Raw genomic sequence first — 18,603 nt, 5'->3', positions numbered from 1 at the left:
TATAGTTGTTATAGTTTTTTTAATGAATGACACATTTCTACTACAGTGATTCAATATCATTTTCCTACCTGCAAAAACTGCTCCCACCTGAACTGTGAACACTCAAGTAAGTTTTCTGGAGAGATTCACTGTATTATATGAATAGATCTCAATAGATGACGTGTAAACAAATTGCACAAACTCAGGAAAACAATAACCTAACTAGTGACTTTACATCTGCAATGCAGTAATATTAATCAATGTCTGTGTGTCTCTTCAGGCACCATGAAGTGACCTTTTTATGTGAAAATGGTTTATTGATTGATAAAAAGTTTGTCTGTTTGCTGACCCTGTTACCACAGAGACGTGGTAACAGGGTCAGCATCCTTCTCCGAAGGGAGACATATTGGATGCCTTGGTACACTCATTCCCAACGGGATGAATGAGGAGATTTCATTTGCTTGTTTCTTATGAAGATTATGAATATTTGTGTTGTGTTTTTTTATGTTTTAGTAACCTACATCACGAGACTTTGTGCCTGGGATGGTTGTGGCTCCCCCTGCTGGGATGCACTTATTGTGCCGGTTGTGGTCACCTATAATTAACCACACCTGTGTCTATTTATTATGAAATCGCCACAATACACGCTGAAGAAGAGCATCTTGCCTGAAACATCCACATGGCCCCAATATAAAAAAGTCAAATTGGATAGCTCTCTCTTTCTTATTGATAAAAAAACAAACAAGCTGCTATTTACACTCCCTTGCACACACTCACCCCTGTGAATCCTGTCGAAGAAACTCAAAAACACCCAGTTAGTGTACAGAACTGTACGAAAGAGAGATAGAGCAAGTATTTTCAGCCTCACAGTAACACATTTCACTTTGCAGCCACACTAACATTTCTCTAACATTTTTTACTGGTTGCTATGTCAACTCCTGTGTTAGCCAGAGAGTCTGTCGTCAATCTTTGTTTTACAGTTGAGTTTGTTTTTTTTTTATTGTTGCAGCGTAGTACAGTTGTTGTACTCTTCTCAGACAGTACACAAGACACTAATGAACCTATAAAAGACATGAAACCCTGGAAACAGTGTTTGTGGGATGGACTCAAAATGAACAACAGTGCCAATGTTCATCATAATGAAGGAACATGTCAGCCATTGCAACAGATTTATGTATTTTTACTAGTTTTTGGACAAAAATGGAGGGTTGCGGCTCAGAGGAATAAACTATATCAGGCTTTGGCAACACACAATACAATACCAATTGGTTTTGATCTTTTTATGGAAATTGTTGATGTTAAGAAAATATATAGATAGAATATATAGAATTATTATTCTTCAGTTATAGTCACTTACACTCATCCTCTGCATAAACTTCAAACATAGCAAAAATAAAAACACAGCAAAGAATGCCTTCTATGATAAAATCACTTTATTTATTACGAATACATATTAACACACATATTTTCATTTTCACACTAGCCTTTCCTTTATTGTGTTAAAGCGTTTATAAAACCCACTTACCCTGGAGTCTCTTTCTCTCTGTGTCTCACTAGTTGCCGTTTTTTTTCCCTCCCCTTGCGTAGGTGTGAGCGTGCATGCACATGTGTGAATGGTGTGTTTTCTCACATATACTTTTTATAACGAGATAGCAGTTTAAAGGTTCTGTAGGATTTTCAGTTAACAAGTGAACACATCACAGCCAAATTAATTGTATTATTATCCTTCAGTGAAGTATTCTACATTCACAATTCTGCAGGTTTTTGCTTCACCTACAAGCCTCTTGGGGAAATCTAAGACAAAAATCGATCATAGGTACTAAAATCTGTCATGAAAAAATGTGTTTGTTGTCTAACTTCAAAAACAATATGTGACTAATTTGACTGTGATATGTTAGGGGGAAAATCCTGTACCTCACACCTTTAACTGTGTATCTCTCCTTACTAACTACAGATGTGACTCACTAGAAGCACCACAGTGCATGCGTGTCTTGTGGTGTTCAGTTTGTGTGTGTGTGTGTATGGGGGTTATTCTGTGCTTGGTGTTTTGTCGAGGGGGTGTTTTCTCAGCCTCTCAACCCCTCCCACCCTGCTGTAGGGAGCAAAACCCCCCAATTCCTGGCGGCTCTAATGGGTCGGTCTGGGCTGGGCAAACACAGGAGCTCTCCCCTGCGGTCTGGTCGAGTGGTTCAGTCCAGCTCTAAAGGTGGGGACTGGTCTCAGGTATGGTGGCTGTCAGTCATTGCCATGGAGACCACCTTTACCTGCGTTGTCACCAGCGCCACCCCCATTGCCAGTGATTTAACCAGCGTGAATGTGTGTGTGTGTGACGTGAATCTGTGTGAGCCATCGCATGGCCTCAAACTCCTCAAATTCAGTCATGAGGAGCTGCTCAGCTCACCTTTCATCAGGTTCACTGTTGTCCACCACGCGTGCTGCTCCATCCAGCACCATTTACTTCATCTGAATGCGATCAATTCACTCCCGCCTGGTTTTGTTTTACTTTGTTTCCACTCAGCTCACACATGACTGCACATGTGTCACTACAACCTGAGAAGTTGCTTTATCCAGACTTACTCAGTTCACTCATGAATCAAACATACATGACAACAATGCACATTTCAGGTTTAAGTACATTTATTTTCCTCTCGTTACCTTTCTTTTCTTCCTCAACTTCTCTCCCTTTCCTGGCTCCTCCTTCTCTTTTCCCTTTTGGTCCTCTTTATTATTCCCCTTCTGTTCTCTCTTTTGCCCTTCTCTCTCTATCCTTGTTCTCTCTCTCGTTCCTCTCTGCCTCTCTGTAGATATTAATGCCCAGGCTCGTAAGCTCCAGAGGAACAGGGCGAAGGGGACGCTGACCCTGCCCCGGTCCAGCAACTCATCCTTCTGCCGCAGCCTCAGCGAGACCAGCCTCAACCAGGTGGAGCCTCCCGCTGAAGTCTAGTCAAGATGATCGGTTGTTATTATTCATGAAACTCTTATCAACCTGCCTTAAATCTTGATTGCATGTGTGTTTCTGTGTGTGCGTCATGTCTGCAGCTGGGAGTAGGAGACGAGCCCAAGCGTTATTACTCCACTCTGCCAGGGCCCTTTAGGGGCCGGGAACGTGAGGCAGCCTCCAGTGGACGTAGGAAAGAAGAGGGTAGTCAGGGGGGAGGAGGGGTGAGGCACTCTCTGTACCAGTCTCCGCACCTCCTGCTGCTTCAGGGATACAATCGGCAGGTGAGGATAGTAAAGAGGCTAGAAGTTAGAGACTTTCCAATTAGCACTGCAGCGATTAGTCGACTAATTGATTAGTCGATCGAAAGAAAACTATTTTGATAATCATTAAATTGTTTTATTCATTTTTTTAAGAAAAAAATGCCCAAATTCTCTGGTTCCAGCTTCTTAAATGTGAATATTTTCAGGTTTCTCTAGTCCTCTATGACAATAAACTGAATATCTGTGGGTTATGGACTGTTGCTCAGGACAAAAAAAGACATCTTAGGTTGCAACCTGTGCTTTGTTAACATTTTATAGAACAAACAACTAATTGATTAATTGATAAAATAATTGACAGATTAATCATTAGTTGCAGCCCTACTTCCAATATATCTGACTATGTGAGATACTATGCTGTGTGTTGCAGGACTGCCTGGTGTATCTGCTGAACAGAGAGCAGCACACGGTTGGTCAGGAGACTCCATCAGCTCGCCCCAACATCTGCCTGTTTTCTCCTGACATCCTGCCCCTCCACTGCCGCTTACGCCGGGTTCCCGCACCACGTCGCCATGTCAACAACAACAACAAAGGAGAAGATCTGGCGGAGAGTCAACGTTTCTGTGTTGCCGTTGAGCCCGTACTCCACGCCACAGTTCTGGTGAACTTCTCCCGCTGCGAGCGCTCCACCACGCTGCGACACGGTGACCTCCTCTCTTTCGGAGCGCATTACATCTTCCTGTACAAGGACCCCACGGGTGCTAAGCCTCTGCCAGCTCAGACCTTGGCACGCCTTCGCACCCTGGGGCAGCTTTATGATGCAGGGGTGGAGGAGGGAGAGGGTGGGGCTCAGACTTGTAAGATGTGCGGCTCCGTGCTGAAGGACAGAGCAGCACAGGTGTCGAGTGCTCCAGCAGTTAGACGCAGCTTCAAACCTCACCTGGTGAAACCTCGCAGCGGGGGGACAGCAGTGGGAGGGCCGCTTAATATATCAGGGGGGGAAGGAGGAGGAGGAGGAAGAGGAGGAGGTCAGAAAAGGAGGCTACAGCTGGAGTTTGACCAGGCTCATGAAGACCAGCTTTTGAACAGGATCGTGTCCCTCATAGAACCTGGAGGTCTGTTCTCTGATTTACAATACACTATATAAGATGTCAGGTAGACATCCAAGATGCAATGTATGTACTGTGTTGCAACTAATTAAAGGGTCATTTTTCTGGTGTTCTCACTGACCTCTAATGGTATCAAGTCATGCAGATAGTTTTGGTTTTAGATTTTTAGATATTTGTCTCTGAGATACAGTACCAGTCAAAAGTTTGGACACACCTTCCTGTTCCGAGGAATGACAAAGTGTGTCCAAACTTTTGACTGGTACTGTGTCTGCTGCCACTCCAATACAGTGGAGGTGACAGTCACCAAATTAATATACCAAATAGTATTGAAATAAAAAATAGAGTTAAGGTAGTGTGTCATCCAGCATTTTTCACCCTTCTCTTTCTGTAGTTAGAGGATAGCTAGTTAACAGTGTCTACGAAAAGGTCCATAGAAAAACTACATTTGAAAAACTTAACAGCAGTATTTTTTCCCAGAATCAGCGTCCTGGTTACTCTAAATATTCCACAGACCTCACTGTCATATGGATATAATTCCCTAGGTCAAAAGTAGTTGCAGTGAAACATTTAAGTTCCTTTAAAATCTGTGCGCTCTATGGCCGGATACAACCAGAGGTAAAATGTATTTTATAACTTGGTGAACCAACTCCTTCAACTTTTGTCTCTCTCTCTCAGGAGATGACCATAAATTGACGCCGGCCTACTTGCTGTGTCTGTGCATACAACACTCTGCCTCTACTTTCCCACCTGGGAGCTTCGGAAAACTGCTGCTCAAGATCGTCCGGCGAATCCAGACCATCGCATGGGTCAGTGTGTTACCTGTCTGACTCTGTATCTCTCTCTCTCTCTCTCTCTTCTTTTGCAACTCTGTCCGGTACTCTAGTGTCTGCTTAACATGACCTCATGAGGAGAGAAACCAGGTCAGCCATATCAGGTCAGGTGAATAGTTAAACAAGGTTGTATATCACATGTTTTGGGCTGTATTACACACATGCACACATATTCTGTTCTATCTATACTATGAACTTTCTGTCTCCATAGCAACCTCTGCCACCATAGAGAGTGTTCAGAGATCTAGATCATTTGATAAACCAGTATTTCATGATTCACTTTTACAGAAAGGTTGGAAGGATGAGGATTTACAGACAGTAATGTGTATATTTTGAAAATGTAAACTACTGGAGCCAATGTTTTAGTCTGGTTTCAGTATATGCCACATTGAAGAAATATACATCATCTGAATTTAGATCCAGCTCAGCACTGTGTTTCAACTTTTTCTAGTCATAAATTTATAATAAACATTGTGTTTTGATAAGGTGCCTATTCAAATTTTGAATGTTTAGAGTGTATAAGGGCTTAGAACATTATGATGGAAGTATATGATGGCCATATCCGTGCTCATTTACGTCTCATAAGTTGTTGCAGCAATTTTTGGGTTGATACCGTTTGTTACACAGATTTGGTGTGAAATTTAACCATTTTTGACCACTTGAGAATTGATAAAAATGGTCAAAAATCCCTCCACGTCAAGACACTAAGACCTTGAGGAACACCGTAGAAAAAATAATACTGTGATTTGGTGTCAAAAATTTTTGAATTTGGAGATTTCTGTAAGAACTGCTTTTTTTCATCGATTGAATGGTGAGCACTTCTGTTCTGGAAATTGCTCAGAAACCCCCTTATTGTCTGTATGCCTGGGAAAGCCATACATCCTCTGAATGCCCTAGGTCTCTAGTTTGTGGTTGTAAAGTTTCATGAGGCTGTGATTATCCTAGAAGTTACAATACATAATTTTCTAAAGTGAGGTCAAGTTTAAAAAAAGTGGTCTCACTACTTGGCCTTGCCAGTTTTTCCCCTCACCAAAATTTTGCTTGACTTTGGAGCGTTATTTAGCCCCCTTCCTGACAAGCTAGCATGACGTGGTTGGTACCAATGGATGCCGTAGGTCGTCTAGTTTCATATGATACCAGAATCATCTAGCTTTAAAACTGAGCCTGTTACAGCCTCTAAAAGACAATAATGTCGGCTGAAGACGCCAGTGAAGTTTAAGAGGTTAAATATGAAAATAGACTCATTTAAAGATGTTAAATATCAGGGTTTCCCTCAAGAATTTTTTAGCGAAGATGTAAGCAACCAAGATCCTGATGATATCAATTTAGTCAGATGATGGACTAAACAATAGCCAAAAAAAACAGAATTTGGTATGTTTTATTTTATATCTTTTATACAAAAGTAGGTGTTGCAAAAAAACCCCAAAAAAAACAAGGAGGGGTGGGAGGTCATCTCATGTAATTAGGTTCAACTTTTCGGGCCAGTAGGGCACAAGGTGATTATCAACATGTGTCGGTGTTACTGTGCTGGGTTTTGTAAATATGGTTGTGGTATTCATTTCTGCAGGTTAGTGTTAGCGTCACGAACCGTGGTTCTCCTACGCACATCCTAAAAGTTTAATGAGCACTTAATTGCAGCTTGTGTGTGTGTGTGTGTGTGTGTGTGTGTGTGTGTGTGTGTGTGTGCGCTTTGCAGGAGAAGACAAAGGAGCTGGCTCAGAAGCAAGCTCAGCAGTGAGTATCGCTTTCCAACTTGTGTTCGAAAGAAGAAGAGCCTGTGTGCTCATGTGTACCATATTTGAGTATGTATGTACCTAACTCTGTGTGTGTGTGTGTGTGTATGTGTGCCCGTGTGTGTGTGTGTGTGTGTGTGCCCATTTAGTCAGGACCCAGCCTCCCTGTCTCTGCTTAGTATCTCAGACTTGGTCCCAGACCTGCAGACCATCTTCTTCTGGATGTCCAACTCCATCGAGATCCTTTATTTTATACAGCAAAGAGCACCAGCGTACACACACAGCATAGAGATACTGCAAGGTACACACACACACACACACACACACACACACACACACACACACACAGACAGTCTGAAGGATGAGTGTGGAAACAACTTGGCTGAAGAGTCATTACTCACACTGACATACGGTAGATACTGATACAGCTACAACACTCCCTCCACTCTTTCCCTCGCAGTATATATCTCTTAAGTATGCCTCTATATCTGTCATCTGTGTCTAGGGTCAAAGGAGTCGTTGCTATCGGCGACCATATCAGCCAATGACGAGGCAATGACTATCTTGGAGGAAGTGATCATGTACACTTTCCAGCAATGTGTCTACTATATCACCAAGGTAATCTGTCACCGCGGTAACACTGTCATCTTCTTAATGAGCACAAGACATTTTTTATCTTGTTTTTAAACAAGGTTGCATGAATAATAACAGACCCTCACAGAGGCCCTGATTGAGTTGTTACTCACAAGGACGGACACACACACACACACACACACACACAAACACACACAAACACACTCTCAAACAGCCCCTTGAAGTTGTGAGGACCAGCCAAAATGTCCTCACAATGAAGAAATGTCTTCACTACGATGGATTCAAATCAAAAATTTGTCCTCACAAAGATTGAAACACAGGCAGACTCACACACAGTTAATGACTTGATGAGGAAAGGATATGAATGAGTGAAATTATTCTGCAATTTCAGATAACCTCCATCAACGTGCATGTCTTTCTTTGTGTGTGTGTGTGTCCAGGCTCTTTATGTAGTGTTACCAGGTTTGTTAGACTGTAATCCATTCCCAGGCGACAGTTCTGAGCCCTGCTGGAAAGGAGGTGTAGGATTTCCTGAACCTGTACGCAGGGTCCTGCAGGTAAGTTTGTTTATTGTATTATTAAATGTCATTATGTAACAGAAATTTCTATTAATCATTTCTGCTTTTCTTAGTTCAGTGTTTCAACTCTCACTCTGTTGCACATACAGTTATTTAATTCTAACTTAAGTCTCAGAATTCAAACTTTTTACTTTAAAAGAAACAAAAGAATTCTAGACAAGTCATGTTTTTTTTTATGTGGCCCCATGGAAGAGAAAAATATAGACACTCTGGTGTAATAAGAATTATTCCAAAGGAAATAACAACATTTTATAAAACTTTCTTTTTTTTGACAGTAAGAGTTTGACAAGTAGTCAGTGGAAATGCATTTATTGAATAAATAATAATGTACACAATATGTACATTTCTAATAGAGTCTGACTGATACTGGATCTTTGGGGCCGATGCCAATACCGGTAATAGGGAGTAAAAAAAATCTGATATCAATATATCATCCGATAATCTTTACATACACACACACATTATATATATGTGTGTGTGTGTGTGTGTGTGTGTGTGTGTGTGTGTGTGTGTGTGTGTGTGTGTGTGTGTGTGTATGTATGTATACACACATACACAGTATATATAAATAAACACACAATTTTGCAATGATCCCTCAAATATCAAACACCTGTGACAAAGACATGTCATGGAGGCAGGATATTTTACAGTTAAACAATAAACTTTATTGTCCAAAATGACATCAGTGCACTGAAACAGTAAACTTCACTGGGAATTTAATAATTATAAATAACTATAAATTAAAAAAAACACAAATAGAAAAGAAAAAAAGGTTCAAATATACATAAATGCTGCCCATATAACTTTATTTAAAAAAAAAAAAAATCAGTGCATATTGGACAACATATACACTCACCAATATATCTGGGATAGGCTAATATCTGCCAACTGATATATTGGTTTGGCTCTAATTTCTAGACAGGGATATGACATACTGTTATTAATCTTAAACTGTCTCTTAACTGTCCTAATTGTCAAACACACTGCTGTATCTGAGTGGGGGGGATTCTCTGCTATAAATAGAGACAGTTTCATGGGACAGAGTGGACTGTTGACACCTCTCTTTATTTTGCTTCATACAGCAAGAAATATGACCTTTACCAATATCATGAAGGTCTAGACAGCCAAGCGCTTCCTTTCTTTAACACATATGTCCCTACTTGGAACCTCATGTTCAGACAGTAACCAAGATCTAAAATGCGTTCTTAGAGTATTTGTTGGGACCTTTCTGAATCTCTTAACCTCTTAAACATCACTGACCTGCTAGTGGGTCACTAATCAATAAAAGAAACACGCTGCGCTGCCAACCTTTGTTCAAACGTACCTATTTTAAATTCTTGTGGAGATGCCAAAGTGTTTACAAAGATATTGAAATTTTCAATATATAAATGATACATGAGACATTTGGAATATCTCTATTTGTTATCTATTAAATATTTCAATAAGGAAAAAGCTGATACAGAATATATATGATAGTCTACATATTTATCCCCTACATATACAATATAGACAAAAGCAACAGTATGACATACAAAAGACACATAAACAACATTATTTCTATGCTCATCTGCATGTATGTACGCATGTGTGTGTGCAGGTGTTTCAGAACGCCCAGGAGCTTTTGCAGGGCTACCAGGTCCACCCGGAGATTCAGGCTCAGATGTTTGCTTACCTCTTCTTCTTCTCCAATGTGTCACTGTTTAACCAGCTAATGGACAAAGGTAGGGCAAAAAGCATGCACACTCACATTCTCTTCCATTAGATCTCCCTCAGGATTTGTACAGTTGTTAGTGTATGTGAGAGAGAGAGAGACAGACAGAGAGAGAGAGTTTGTCCTTGTGTCCTTGTCAGCATTTTGACAGAGACTAACCCAGATTTGTCCTCAATGCCCTTCTCCTATCTGCATTCTGCCCCCCCCCCCCCCCCTTTCCTCCTTGCCCTCATTCCTTCCATCTGGCCATCAGGGGGTGAGACAAAGAAGACTAGAGGTGGGGTTGGATGGAGGCGAAAGAGAGAGAGGAGAGGAGAGGAAGGAGAGGAGGGGAAAGAAAAGGGCAGAGTGAAGGGTAAAGGGCTGAAAGTGCGTTCAGTTGTTGTGACAACCTTGCTAATAGTCTATTAAATTATCTTTAATACAGAAAAAAGTCATTTACCGGCAGCTATATCTATCTATCCGGCTACCTAACGCTTCCAACCTCTCCGCACCCTCCCTTTGTGGTCTGTAGCCACACACACACTTATGCACACTCACGCACATGCCATATGTCTTCATTAGCCAGTAGAGACAGGAGAGATCACATGTCTGGCACAGGGAGAAGGAGAAATACCTTTATATTCATGCAGAGGCTAACCCTGTCCCCCACCTCGTCTCCACCTCCACCTCCCGCTCCTCTCCCACTCTGTCTGTCTGGCTTTCTCTTTCTCCCTCGCTCCCCTTTTTTGTCGCTCATTGATATTTCTCCGCTAATGGTGTCCATGGTAACAGTGAAGTGAGTTTGTAGCAGGTAACGCTGACGTTTGCATCAGGCACTCTGCAACTCACACACACACACACACACACACACTCTCTCTGTTAGCCTGACACTATGGCAACATGGAGAAAGACTGAGAGGGGATGTAACATGGTGCAAATGCTCCACTCTCTCATGGTTTTGTTTGATTGTGTGCTCGTGTGTGCTCGTGTGTGTGCGGTGACATCTTTCACCTTGTAAACAGATTATAAAGAATACTGTAGCTCTTTGTCGTTCGGGCTGTTTGTTCGAGAGTGTACGATGGCTTTTCTGCATTTAAAGGTGAGTTTGTGTGTAAACCAGCTGTAACAGTATAAAGCATTATGACACCTTTACTAAAGGGTTAAGTGATGTTTCGTCTGTTTGCAATGCCTCACACATAGATTACTGTATGCCTAGACATAAGCCTATTACAGAAGGGAGTGTGTGTGTGTGCGTATCCAAAACATATGGCAGAATATTTGAAGGGTTATGTGTGCTCTGTCTACACATAATGCTGCCAGTTTATTGTCTGCCTGAAGCTTCATGTCATGTCTAACTTGTAGAGAGAGGAATTCTGTGGGGACACATCCAGTTTAGAGCGTAAAGTATCGAACGTCAACATTTTTGTTTTGGTACCACGCCTCAAAATGTGTCTGTAGCAGCAAATAACCAAAAGCTTGCATTGAATGTCTTGTCAGACTCATAGTCTTGTTTACTTTTTTCTTGACCAGATAGTTTCTGATTTCAATTTTTTTAAAAAAAATCCCAAATATAAAGCCTGGTTGGCTACAGATTCCAAATGGGAAAAGAAAGCTAGATGCAAACTTTGTGTAAAATCATTTGACATCTCCAACACGGGGGAGGTGGTAATTGTAAGTCATATGCAAGAGCAAAAGCACTGTCGTCTTGTCACAGCATCATTAGCATCATCTGCACCCAGAGTCAGGATGTTTTTGGCCCAACCCAACGTGAGACCAAGACCGACCACAAGAAGTAATGAACCTGCTAACATTTTATTAACATAATAAACATCTAGCTATTTGTACTCAGATGTCAAATATGGTCTGAAAAACCTACCGAGAAGTCTGGAAATTTGAGTCTGGAAGAGTATGGAATTTTGAAATGGAAAATGTGTAGGAACCCTGCCATTAATTTGACACGTAAATTATCTGTATTTACATTTTAATGCACAAAAGACTCTTTGACTTCCATGTTTTCTCTTATGTGTATGACATAGATATATGACAATTACTGTGTGTTCGTGTCTTTGGCTGGACATTATTGGCACGGGTAGTGGGTTGACTGGGAAGATTGTTATATTGCTTAGGGTCGGCTGTGTAATATGTGTGAAATGTGACTATGGCACTCTTTGTACATTGCAATTTGTATTAACTGTATTTTAAACTTAACCCATGTCTACTTAACCCAGGGACTGCAGATGGAAAGTAGCTAGTAGGCTAAACCTTCTACATCTCCTTGTATGAAATTGTTTTTATTAGCCATACCAGCAGCATGACTCTAGCGTTGGTCCACCACTTCAGTCCAGATTGAAATATCTCAACAAGTGTTAGATGGATTGCCATGACATTTTGTACATTTTGTACATTTTACTGTGCCCATAAGATGAATCCTAGTGACCTTGGTGATCCCCTGACTTTACCTGAGGTCTTTTTTAGTGAAATATCTTGACAACTATTGGATGGGTTGCTGTGAAATTTAGCGCAGATATCAATGGTGTCCATAGGATGAATCCTAGTGACGATGTGTTGATTCCCTGCCTTTTCCTCTAGCGCCACCATTTATGGTTAGGAGTGAAATGTCTGAGCAACATACATATTTAAAAGAAATGACATTCAGAAATTGATTGTTTTTGTACTAAAATTCAGGTATCATATCTGTGCTAGCAGTGATAACTCTCAAATGATGCTCAGTGTCAGTCGAGTTGTTTGTCATTGTTTGTACCAAACCTCAGCAGAGGCCTGAGCTCAATTTGGGGGAGGGGGCAAAGCTTAAAAAGGAATTATTGCTGTCGTGAGGTAATGCAATGACAGATTGACAAACTATGGGATGCCAGCTTGACAAATGCTAGATTTGCTGTTATCGCCTGCTTAACTTGCCACAAAACTTCCTTTCAGTTCTTTGATGTGAAACAGAGAAAGAAAGGATTAGGCAAAGGGAGGAATGCAGGCTGTGTGCTGGTTTGTTGTGCAGTAAAACACAAACCCAGTCAGCTGAGCCCCTCTGCAGCAGTCGATTTGTATTCTGTGCAGAGCAGGCGACTGGTGGCTGTTGCTATTGTTTCCTTGACTTCAATATCAACTTAATTAAAAATTAATATCTCTATTGCCATACACACGCACACACACACAAAGAAGCACACACACACAAAGAAACACACATAGTCTCTATTTTAGTCTGCCTCTCTCTCAGACATGCACACACCCTAGTAGAGAAATTCACTGCAGTGTCTCTGATGAAATAACCCTGTGTGTGTGTGTGTGTGTGTGTGTGTGTGTGTGTGTAGGTCCATCTCGGGGTTGGTTCCAGCGCTCTAAGGTGTTGCAGATTCAGGCGTGTTTGCGGATGGTTATGGAGTGGGCGAGTAGGTCCGGTCTCGGACATCTGGCGGACAAATTCTTCACCAAGCTTAACAGCACTGTGTCTATACTGGCTACACCCCCACCACAGCTCACACAGGTAACAACACACACGCACTCTTACACATTCACTCGCAATCTGAAACAGGATTTATCTGAGGTTTTTTTTATAATTACACATGGCTTCTTGGCATTACTTAGATGGCAATAGTTGAAAACAGACAGAAAAGCCTACTATTTTAAAATGTATGTCAAGTTTAACATCAACCCAAACAATGGAGGCAATCCATGTCAAAGTATTGTCATTGAGACACTTAATCGTGTAGTCTTTCATATAGAAGTCCGATCTACTATTGATCACTGATGTCTTTGATAAAGTTCAGCCAGGAGCAACTTGTGACTGTCCACACATCATCTCACCTTCTCAGACTTCTCTCCTTTCTTTTCTGTCATCCGTGTGTACAGTTGAGTTGGCGAGCATTGTCCAGTGAGCACCCGACCCTGAAACCAGTCCAGCTGCACAGGATTCTCACCCAGTACCAGCTCACAGTGGAGGTTGGCCCTGTCCCAATATGGCAACCAAGCAGTGAGGACGAGGCATATATATACAGAACAGGTACATGTGAATGTTTTAATGTGTATGTTTGTTTAAAAAATTATTTGGTAAAATCTCCAAAATGATGGCAATTGAAAGCCCTCATGTCTTGTCTGTAGATGTATACTGGCCTTAATTTTTTAGGACTGGCTTTTGACTTGCAGGGAGCATTTTTACATTTACCTCTTGTTTGGAACTTTGACCATGTTTAACATCCAACATTATAACAGTATAGACAGAAAATCACAAAAAACTTTAAAGGGGACCAAATATCCCCTTTAAAATCATTGGATGATTATCACACACACAAATATATATATATATATATATATATATATATATATATATATATATATATATATATATATATATTTAAGCCAACCCTGTGTGCAGGTGTTTGCAGCTGAAGCACACTGTAAACAAGTCAAAGTATACTGTTTAGTTTCAGTATGGATTCTGATTGGCGAGCTGCATCGCTGCTGTGAAACAAGAAAAAAGTAGGACACTGTTTTTCAAAAGCAATGCAAGTTAAAACAGCGGAGCTTTGCAAGGCAAAGCTGTGAGCTGTGTTGGTATAGATGAGGACTGAATACAAAGAGCTGAAAAGAATCGATGTCAGTTTGCATGAGACATTAAACTTTGGTATTAAAGGGAGTTTGCTGTTTGTAGTTAATAGATTATTGTCGAAGCAGAAATTCTGACTTGGTTTCTACATTAACAACAGCAGTTTGCAGCCCAAGTTACCATCATGTACAAGTTATTTTTGCAGTCGTCACAGCCTGTTGGAGTGTGAAAGCTACACTTCCAGGGTGTATAAAACATGTTGCATGAGTGTGTGCCTATATGTGTAAACATCAGTTTGTGGGTGTGTGTGTGTGTGTGTGTGTGTGTGTGTGTAGTGGACCTCCTGGAGAGTTTTGAGAACCATCCTCCCATCGTGCTGCCCAGCGCTGGCTTCAGAGTCGACCTGGACAGCGAGTGTGTAGAAGACAGCATCTACAGACAGCTGCTCTACGTCCGCCACTACCTCTGGGGGCTACGCACCAAGACGCAAACACACACCAACACTCCCAGTGTACACACACACTCCAACGGTACCAACACAGCTGACTGGCCGGACATACAGGTCAAAAGGACACACACAGACACACACACACACACACATTGTCAAATACACACACCTAACAGTAATCCTGGCCATGTGCCTCAGCAGCTGTGGTTGTTGAGGAGTTCCTCATAATCCCATAAATTTAAAGACAAAAACCCTCTACTCCAGCCAACCCGCACACACACACACACACACACCGAAACCTAGACATGGTTAAATCATGGTTAATCTGATTAGTCTTTAGGCTGTCTAATTAGTGGGAACGGCTGACTAGACCGTAATCCCAAGTGTTACTGCACCCTTACATGTACACATACACCCGGACACAGAAACACATATACATTCACAAAGTGTAAATGTTAAATGGTAAAGTGGCTTATGAAATGATGCATTCATACCTTCAAATCTCTGTAATCATCTTTATTTTAAGCATTTAAGAATGCTCCATCATGAACAGGAGTTTGTATTTTCTTTACATCTGCTATACATCGCATCCTCACTTCAGTCCTTGGACTGACTTCTAACATCATTCTGTCCCATCCCGACACACAGAGGGAGTTGTTGCCTCCAGCTCACAGCAGTCCCCGTTCTGGGGGTCCCGGGGACGAGATGACGGCAGAGACAGGAGAGGAGAGAGGACGGGACAGACCCTCGGGCCAACCACACACACACAGCCTCAGAAGGAACGGCACCATCCACCACCCACGAACAGCAAATCCAGACCCGTCCTGCCTCTTGACCCCTCCCAATACCCCGCTGTACCCAGAAGGAGGAGGAGGGCCTGGGCCGATCATAGGCCCTAACACCCAGACGAACGGCTGCGCCGGCAGAACTGTGGCAGAATGCAAAAAGACAAACGGACTAATCACCAATGGACTGGAGGGTAGGCTGAATGATGCACAGGAGGTGGACAAAATAACAGGAACACATGAGCAGTGTAAAAGAAAGAAACACCACAATCTATACCTTCAAAAATTACAATCATGAAATAAACACCTCTTATACAGTCTCAAAAAATAAACAAATTAATATTACAATAGTTTTTTGTTGGCATATTGCAGTTAAACATATTATATTGTCCAGTGTTTCTGTTACTGTGTCCAACCCCTGCTTTATAAATACAATTGTGCAGGACAAAATATATACAGTAAACACTGCAGAAATATCAGTTTTATACAGCACATGCATGCTAGCATATAGCTTAAAGGAGTAGTTCAACATTTTGAGAAATACACTTATTTGCTCTCTTTCCAAGAGTTAGATGAGGAGATGGACGACTGGCGAACAACAGGCAAAGTAACTTCCTTGAGTCTTGTCATCACGGTGAGGTTGCCAGGCAACCTGCACATACTGGTCAGATGGATAAACAGTTAATCATCATGAATTTGCTACAGCATGTAACTCTCTCCACAACCACAACTCCCTGTTTTTACATTTATGTTTGTGTAAGGATTAAACAAACAAGACACAGCATGTTAATTTGTGAGTTTTTGAGATTCTGCTCTTGAACTTTGAGCTTCCAGTCTTAATGCTAAGCTGTGCAAACTGCCTCCCAGTCCAGCTCAGTACTCAACTCAGACATGAGTTATCGATCTCCCATCGAACTTTCAAAAAGAAAAGCAGTAAGTGAATTTCCCAAAGTAATTGTTTAAGTTGATAGTGTTACAATCAAAGTGCTATAGGATGTGGTTCAGTCTCTCTCTGTATCTTTCTTGTGTTTGTTCACTCAGAGAAACTACATCACAGGAATATGTTAATAACAACTGCACAAAACGAGTCTTAAATTCACTCATGGCTCATTAATCAATATTAACATCGGATAAAACGTAATGTGAATGGGAGATAATTATCACCTACTATAACAGCAGCTCCAAATAGATTTTTAGCGTCTTTTGCTTTCGTTTACGGCTCATAAATTTACAGCATGTTAAATTTAGTGTCACTCAACCCCTTTTTCCAGCAGCAGGCAGCTTTTTTCAGCAAAAAGCTGTTATAATCTCACTTTACCCTACCTGCCCGCCAACAAATTGCAGGCAGTTATCATTAGGCGTACAGTCATCATATAGCCAGAAACTCCAGTGGGAGATAAAGTTGCTTTCTGTCCACTGGATATGTAAGCAGACAAACCTGTTAACCAAAATGTACTTTACAAGGTCGTAATATAACAGAACTGTGTATCTTTTAGCTTGTTTTGTAGTTTTTTTTACACTCTACTAAAAATTGATTAATGCAGCTTTAAAATTTCACCTTTTTTTAAATAGTATGAGTCTCAGTGCAGTTCTGTTGTTAAAATGCCTGAACAGATTGGTCGTCTCTATTTCTCACATAAAGCAGCATCTTAGCGTTATGCTGTTTTTACAACGTAGTGAGTGTGACATCTGCAGGCTCTTGTGAGAAGCACATGTTTGTGTGTCAGATTAGCTGTGTTAGCCGCACCTGTGCATGTGTCTCATGTGTCTCAGTACCTCTGTGTGTGTCTTGTGCACAGCAAACAAGCTCTTCCTCTCATGTTTGTCCAACCCCATAGCAAGACCCTGTGTGTGTGTGTGTGTGTGTGTTTGTGCATTTGGCTGTCCGTGTCCTCTGCAGGGTGTATTAGTGGGTGTGAGTTTCCTTTCCCTGTATCCTCCCCTGGCGCCCCTCCCCTTCCTGATGACTTGTGTGTGGTGTTTGTAGTGGAACTGGACAAAGGACCCTACGGACTGGGCATGGGACTCATAGATGGCCTGGTGAGTAAACACTAGAACGTCATACCAGTTGAAAAACATCTCTCTTACCTGTTCCTCCCGGTCTCAGCAGTGTGTTTTTGTCTTGATGAAAGAGACAGATTGCTACTGATAAATATAAAAGACCAGTGATACCACAATATTTTATCAAATAATTTGATATTATTATATGATGATATAATGTGATAATTGATATTTCAAGAATGACTATTGGTGCTTTCAGAGGACATTTACAAATGAGATGCAAAGTGGTGTTCCTCTGCCAAGTCTGTTATTTTTGTTTATCACGAAACCTTGCTGCGTGTTATGGAGATTTAGCAGAAGCAAAGAGAAGCTGTATTCATATCCTCCATTTGTTAAAAAGAGTTGTTGTCAGTTTACTGCACGCCAAGGTCTATTTTACCAGTTTCCTGCCTAATAACCTAGCACAAAGCAGTAGCACTGTTGCTATGGTTACCTGCAGTTTAATATACCCTGGACACTGATTTTTAATAGTGGTTGAACCAAACTATGTTAAAACTCTTGCCAGCCAATACAAAATATGTGTTTTCCATGGCAGTGGTATAACATGTGATATGAATCAGTTTAATCAGATGCTCAAACTAAATAATAGACACACACATACACACATGTACACAGACTGACATGTTTCCCTCCTGCAGCACACCCCTCTCAACGCTCCAGGCATTTACATCCGGACTCTGATCCCCGACGGGCCGGCCGCCTCTGACGGCAGACTGAGGATCGGAGACCGCATCCTGGCTGTGAACGGGACCAGTCTGATAGGAGCGGACTACCAGAGGTATGAAGGGTGTTTCTGTGACCATAACAGTGGGCTGATGGAGATTTATGATACTAGCGGGTGATACTGACATTGATGACAGAGTGAGCAGTCTTCCCAAAATGTTAACCATACCCATCTGTCAGCCTCTTAAGCTGATTGATTACTTTGATTGATTGGTGCGAGCCCAGACAGTAATGCTCCTTCATCCTCACCGTCTCTGCTGAGCTCCACGTAACTGGACTCTTGTGTTTCTCTCCCTGTACTTCCTCTCTCTCTCTCT

The 18,603-nt window shown here is 41.5% G+C and overlaps 1 protein-coding gene across 1 annotated transcript in view; it reads left to right on the top strand.

Annotated features, from left to right (window-relative positions):
- The window catches only part of radil (Ras association and DIL domains), a 28,686-nt gene that overhangs the window by 5,656 nt on the left and 4,427 nt on the right, over positions 1 to 18,603 (top strand). Inside the window, exons 7-21 of the mRNA XM_044347450.1 lie at positions 2,784 to 2,899; positions 3,019 to 3,201; positions 3,608 to 4,292; positions 4,962 to 5,092; positions 6,813 to 6,850; positions 6,999 to 7,150; positions 7,355 to 7,467; positions 7,884 to 8,000; positions 9,619 to 9,742; positions 13,038 to 13,210; positions 13,576 to 13,726; positions 14,605 to 14,831; positions 15,366 to 15,696; positions 17,403 to 17,542; positions 18,202 to 18,341. Of these exons, the coding sequence (XP_044203385.1) occupies positions 2,784 to 2,899; positions 3,019 to 3,201; positions 3,608 to 4,292; positions 4,962 to 5,092; positions 6,813 to 6,850; positions 6,999 to 7,150; positions 7,355 to 7,467; positions 7,884 to 8,000; positions 9,619 to 9,742; positions 13,038 to 13,210; positions 13,576 to 13,726; positions 14,605 to 14,831; positions 15,366 to 15,696; positions 17,403 to 17,542; positions 18,202 to 18,341 (2,821 nt within the window). The remainder of the gene's footprint in view (positions 1 to 2,783; positions 2,900 to 3,018; positions 3,202 to 3,607; positions 4,293 to 4,961; positions 5,093 to 6,812; positions 6,851 to 6,998; positions 7,151 to 7,354; positions 7,468 to 7,883; positions 8,001 to 9,618; positions 9,743 to 13,037; positions 13,211 to 13,575; positions 13,727 to 14,604; positions 14,832 to 15,365; positions 15,697 to 17,402; positions 17,543 to 18,201; positions 18,342 to 18,603) is intronic.

This window comes from Thunnus albacares, chromosome 3, assembly GCF_914725855.1.
Source record: "Thunnus albacares chromosome 3, fThuAlb1.1, whole genome shotgun sequence".
NCBI classification, from domain to species: domain Eukaryota; kingdom Metazoa; phylum Chordata; class Actinopteri; order Scombriformes; family Scombridae; genus Thunnus; species Thunnus albacares.
This window is presented reverse-complemented; position numbering and strand designations above follow the sequence as displayed.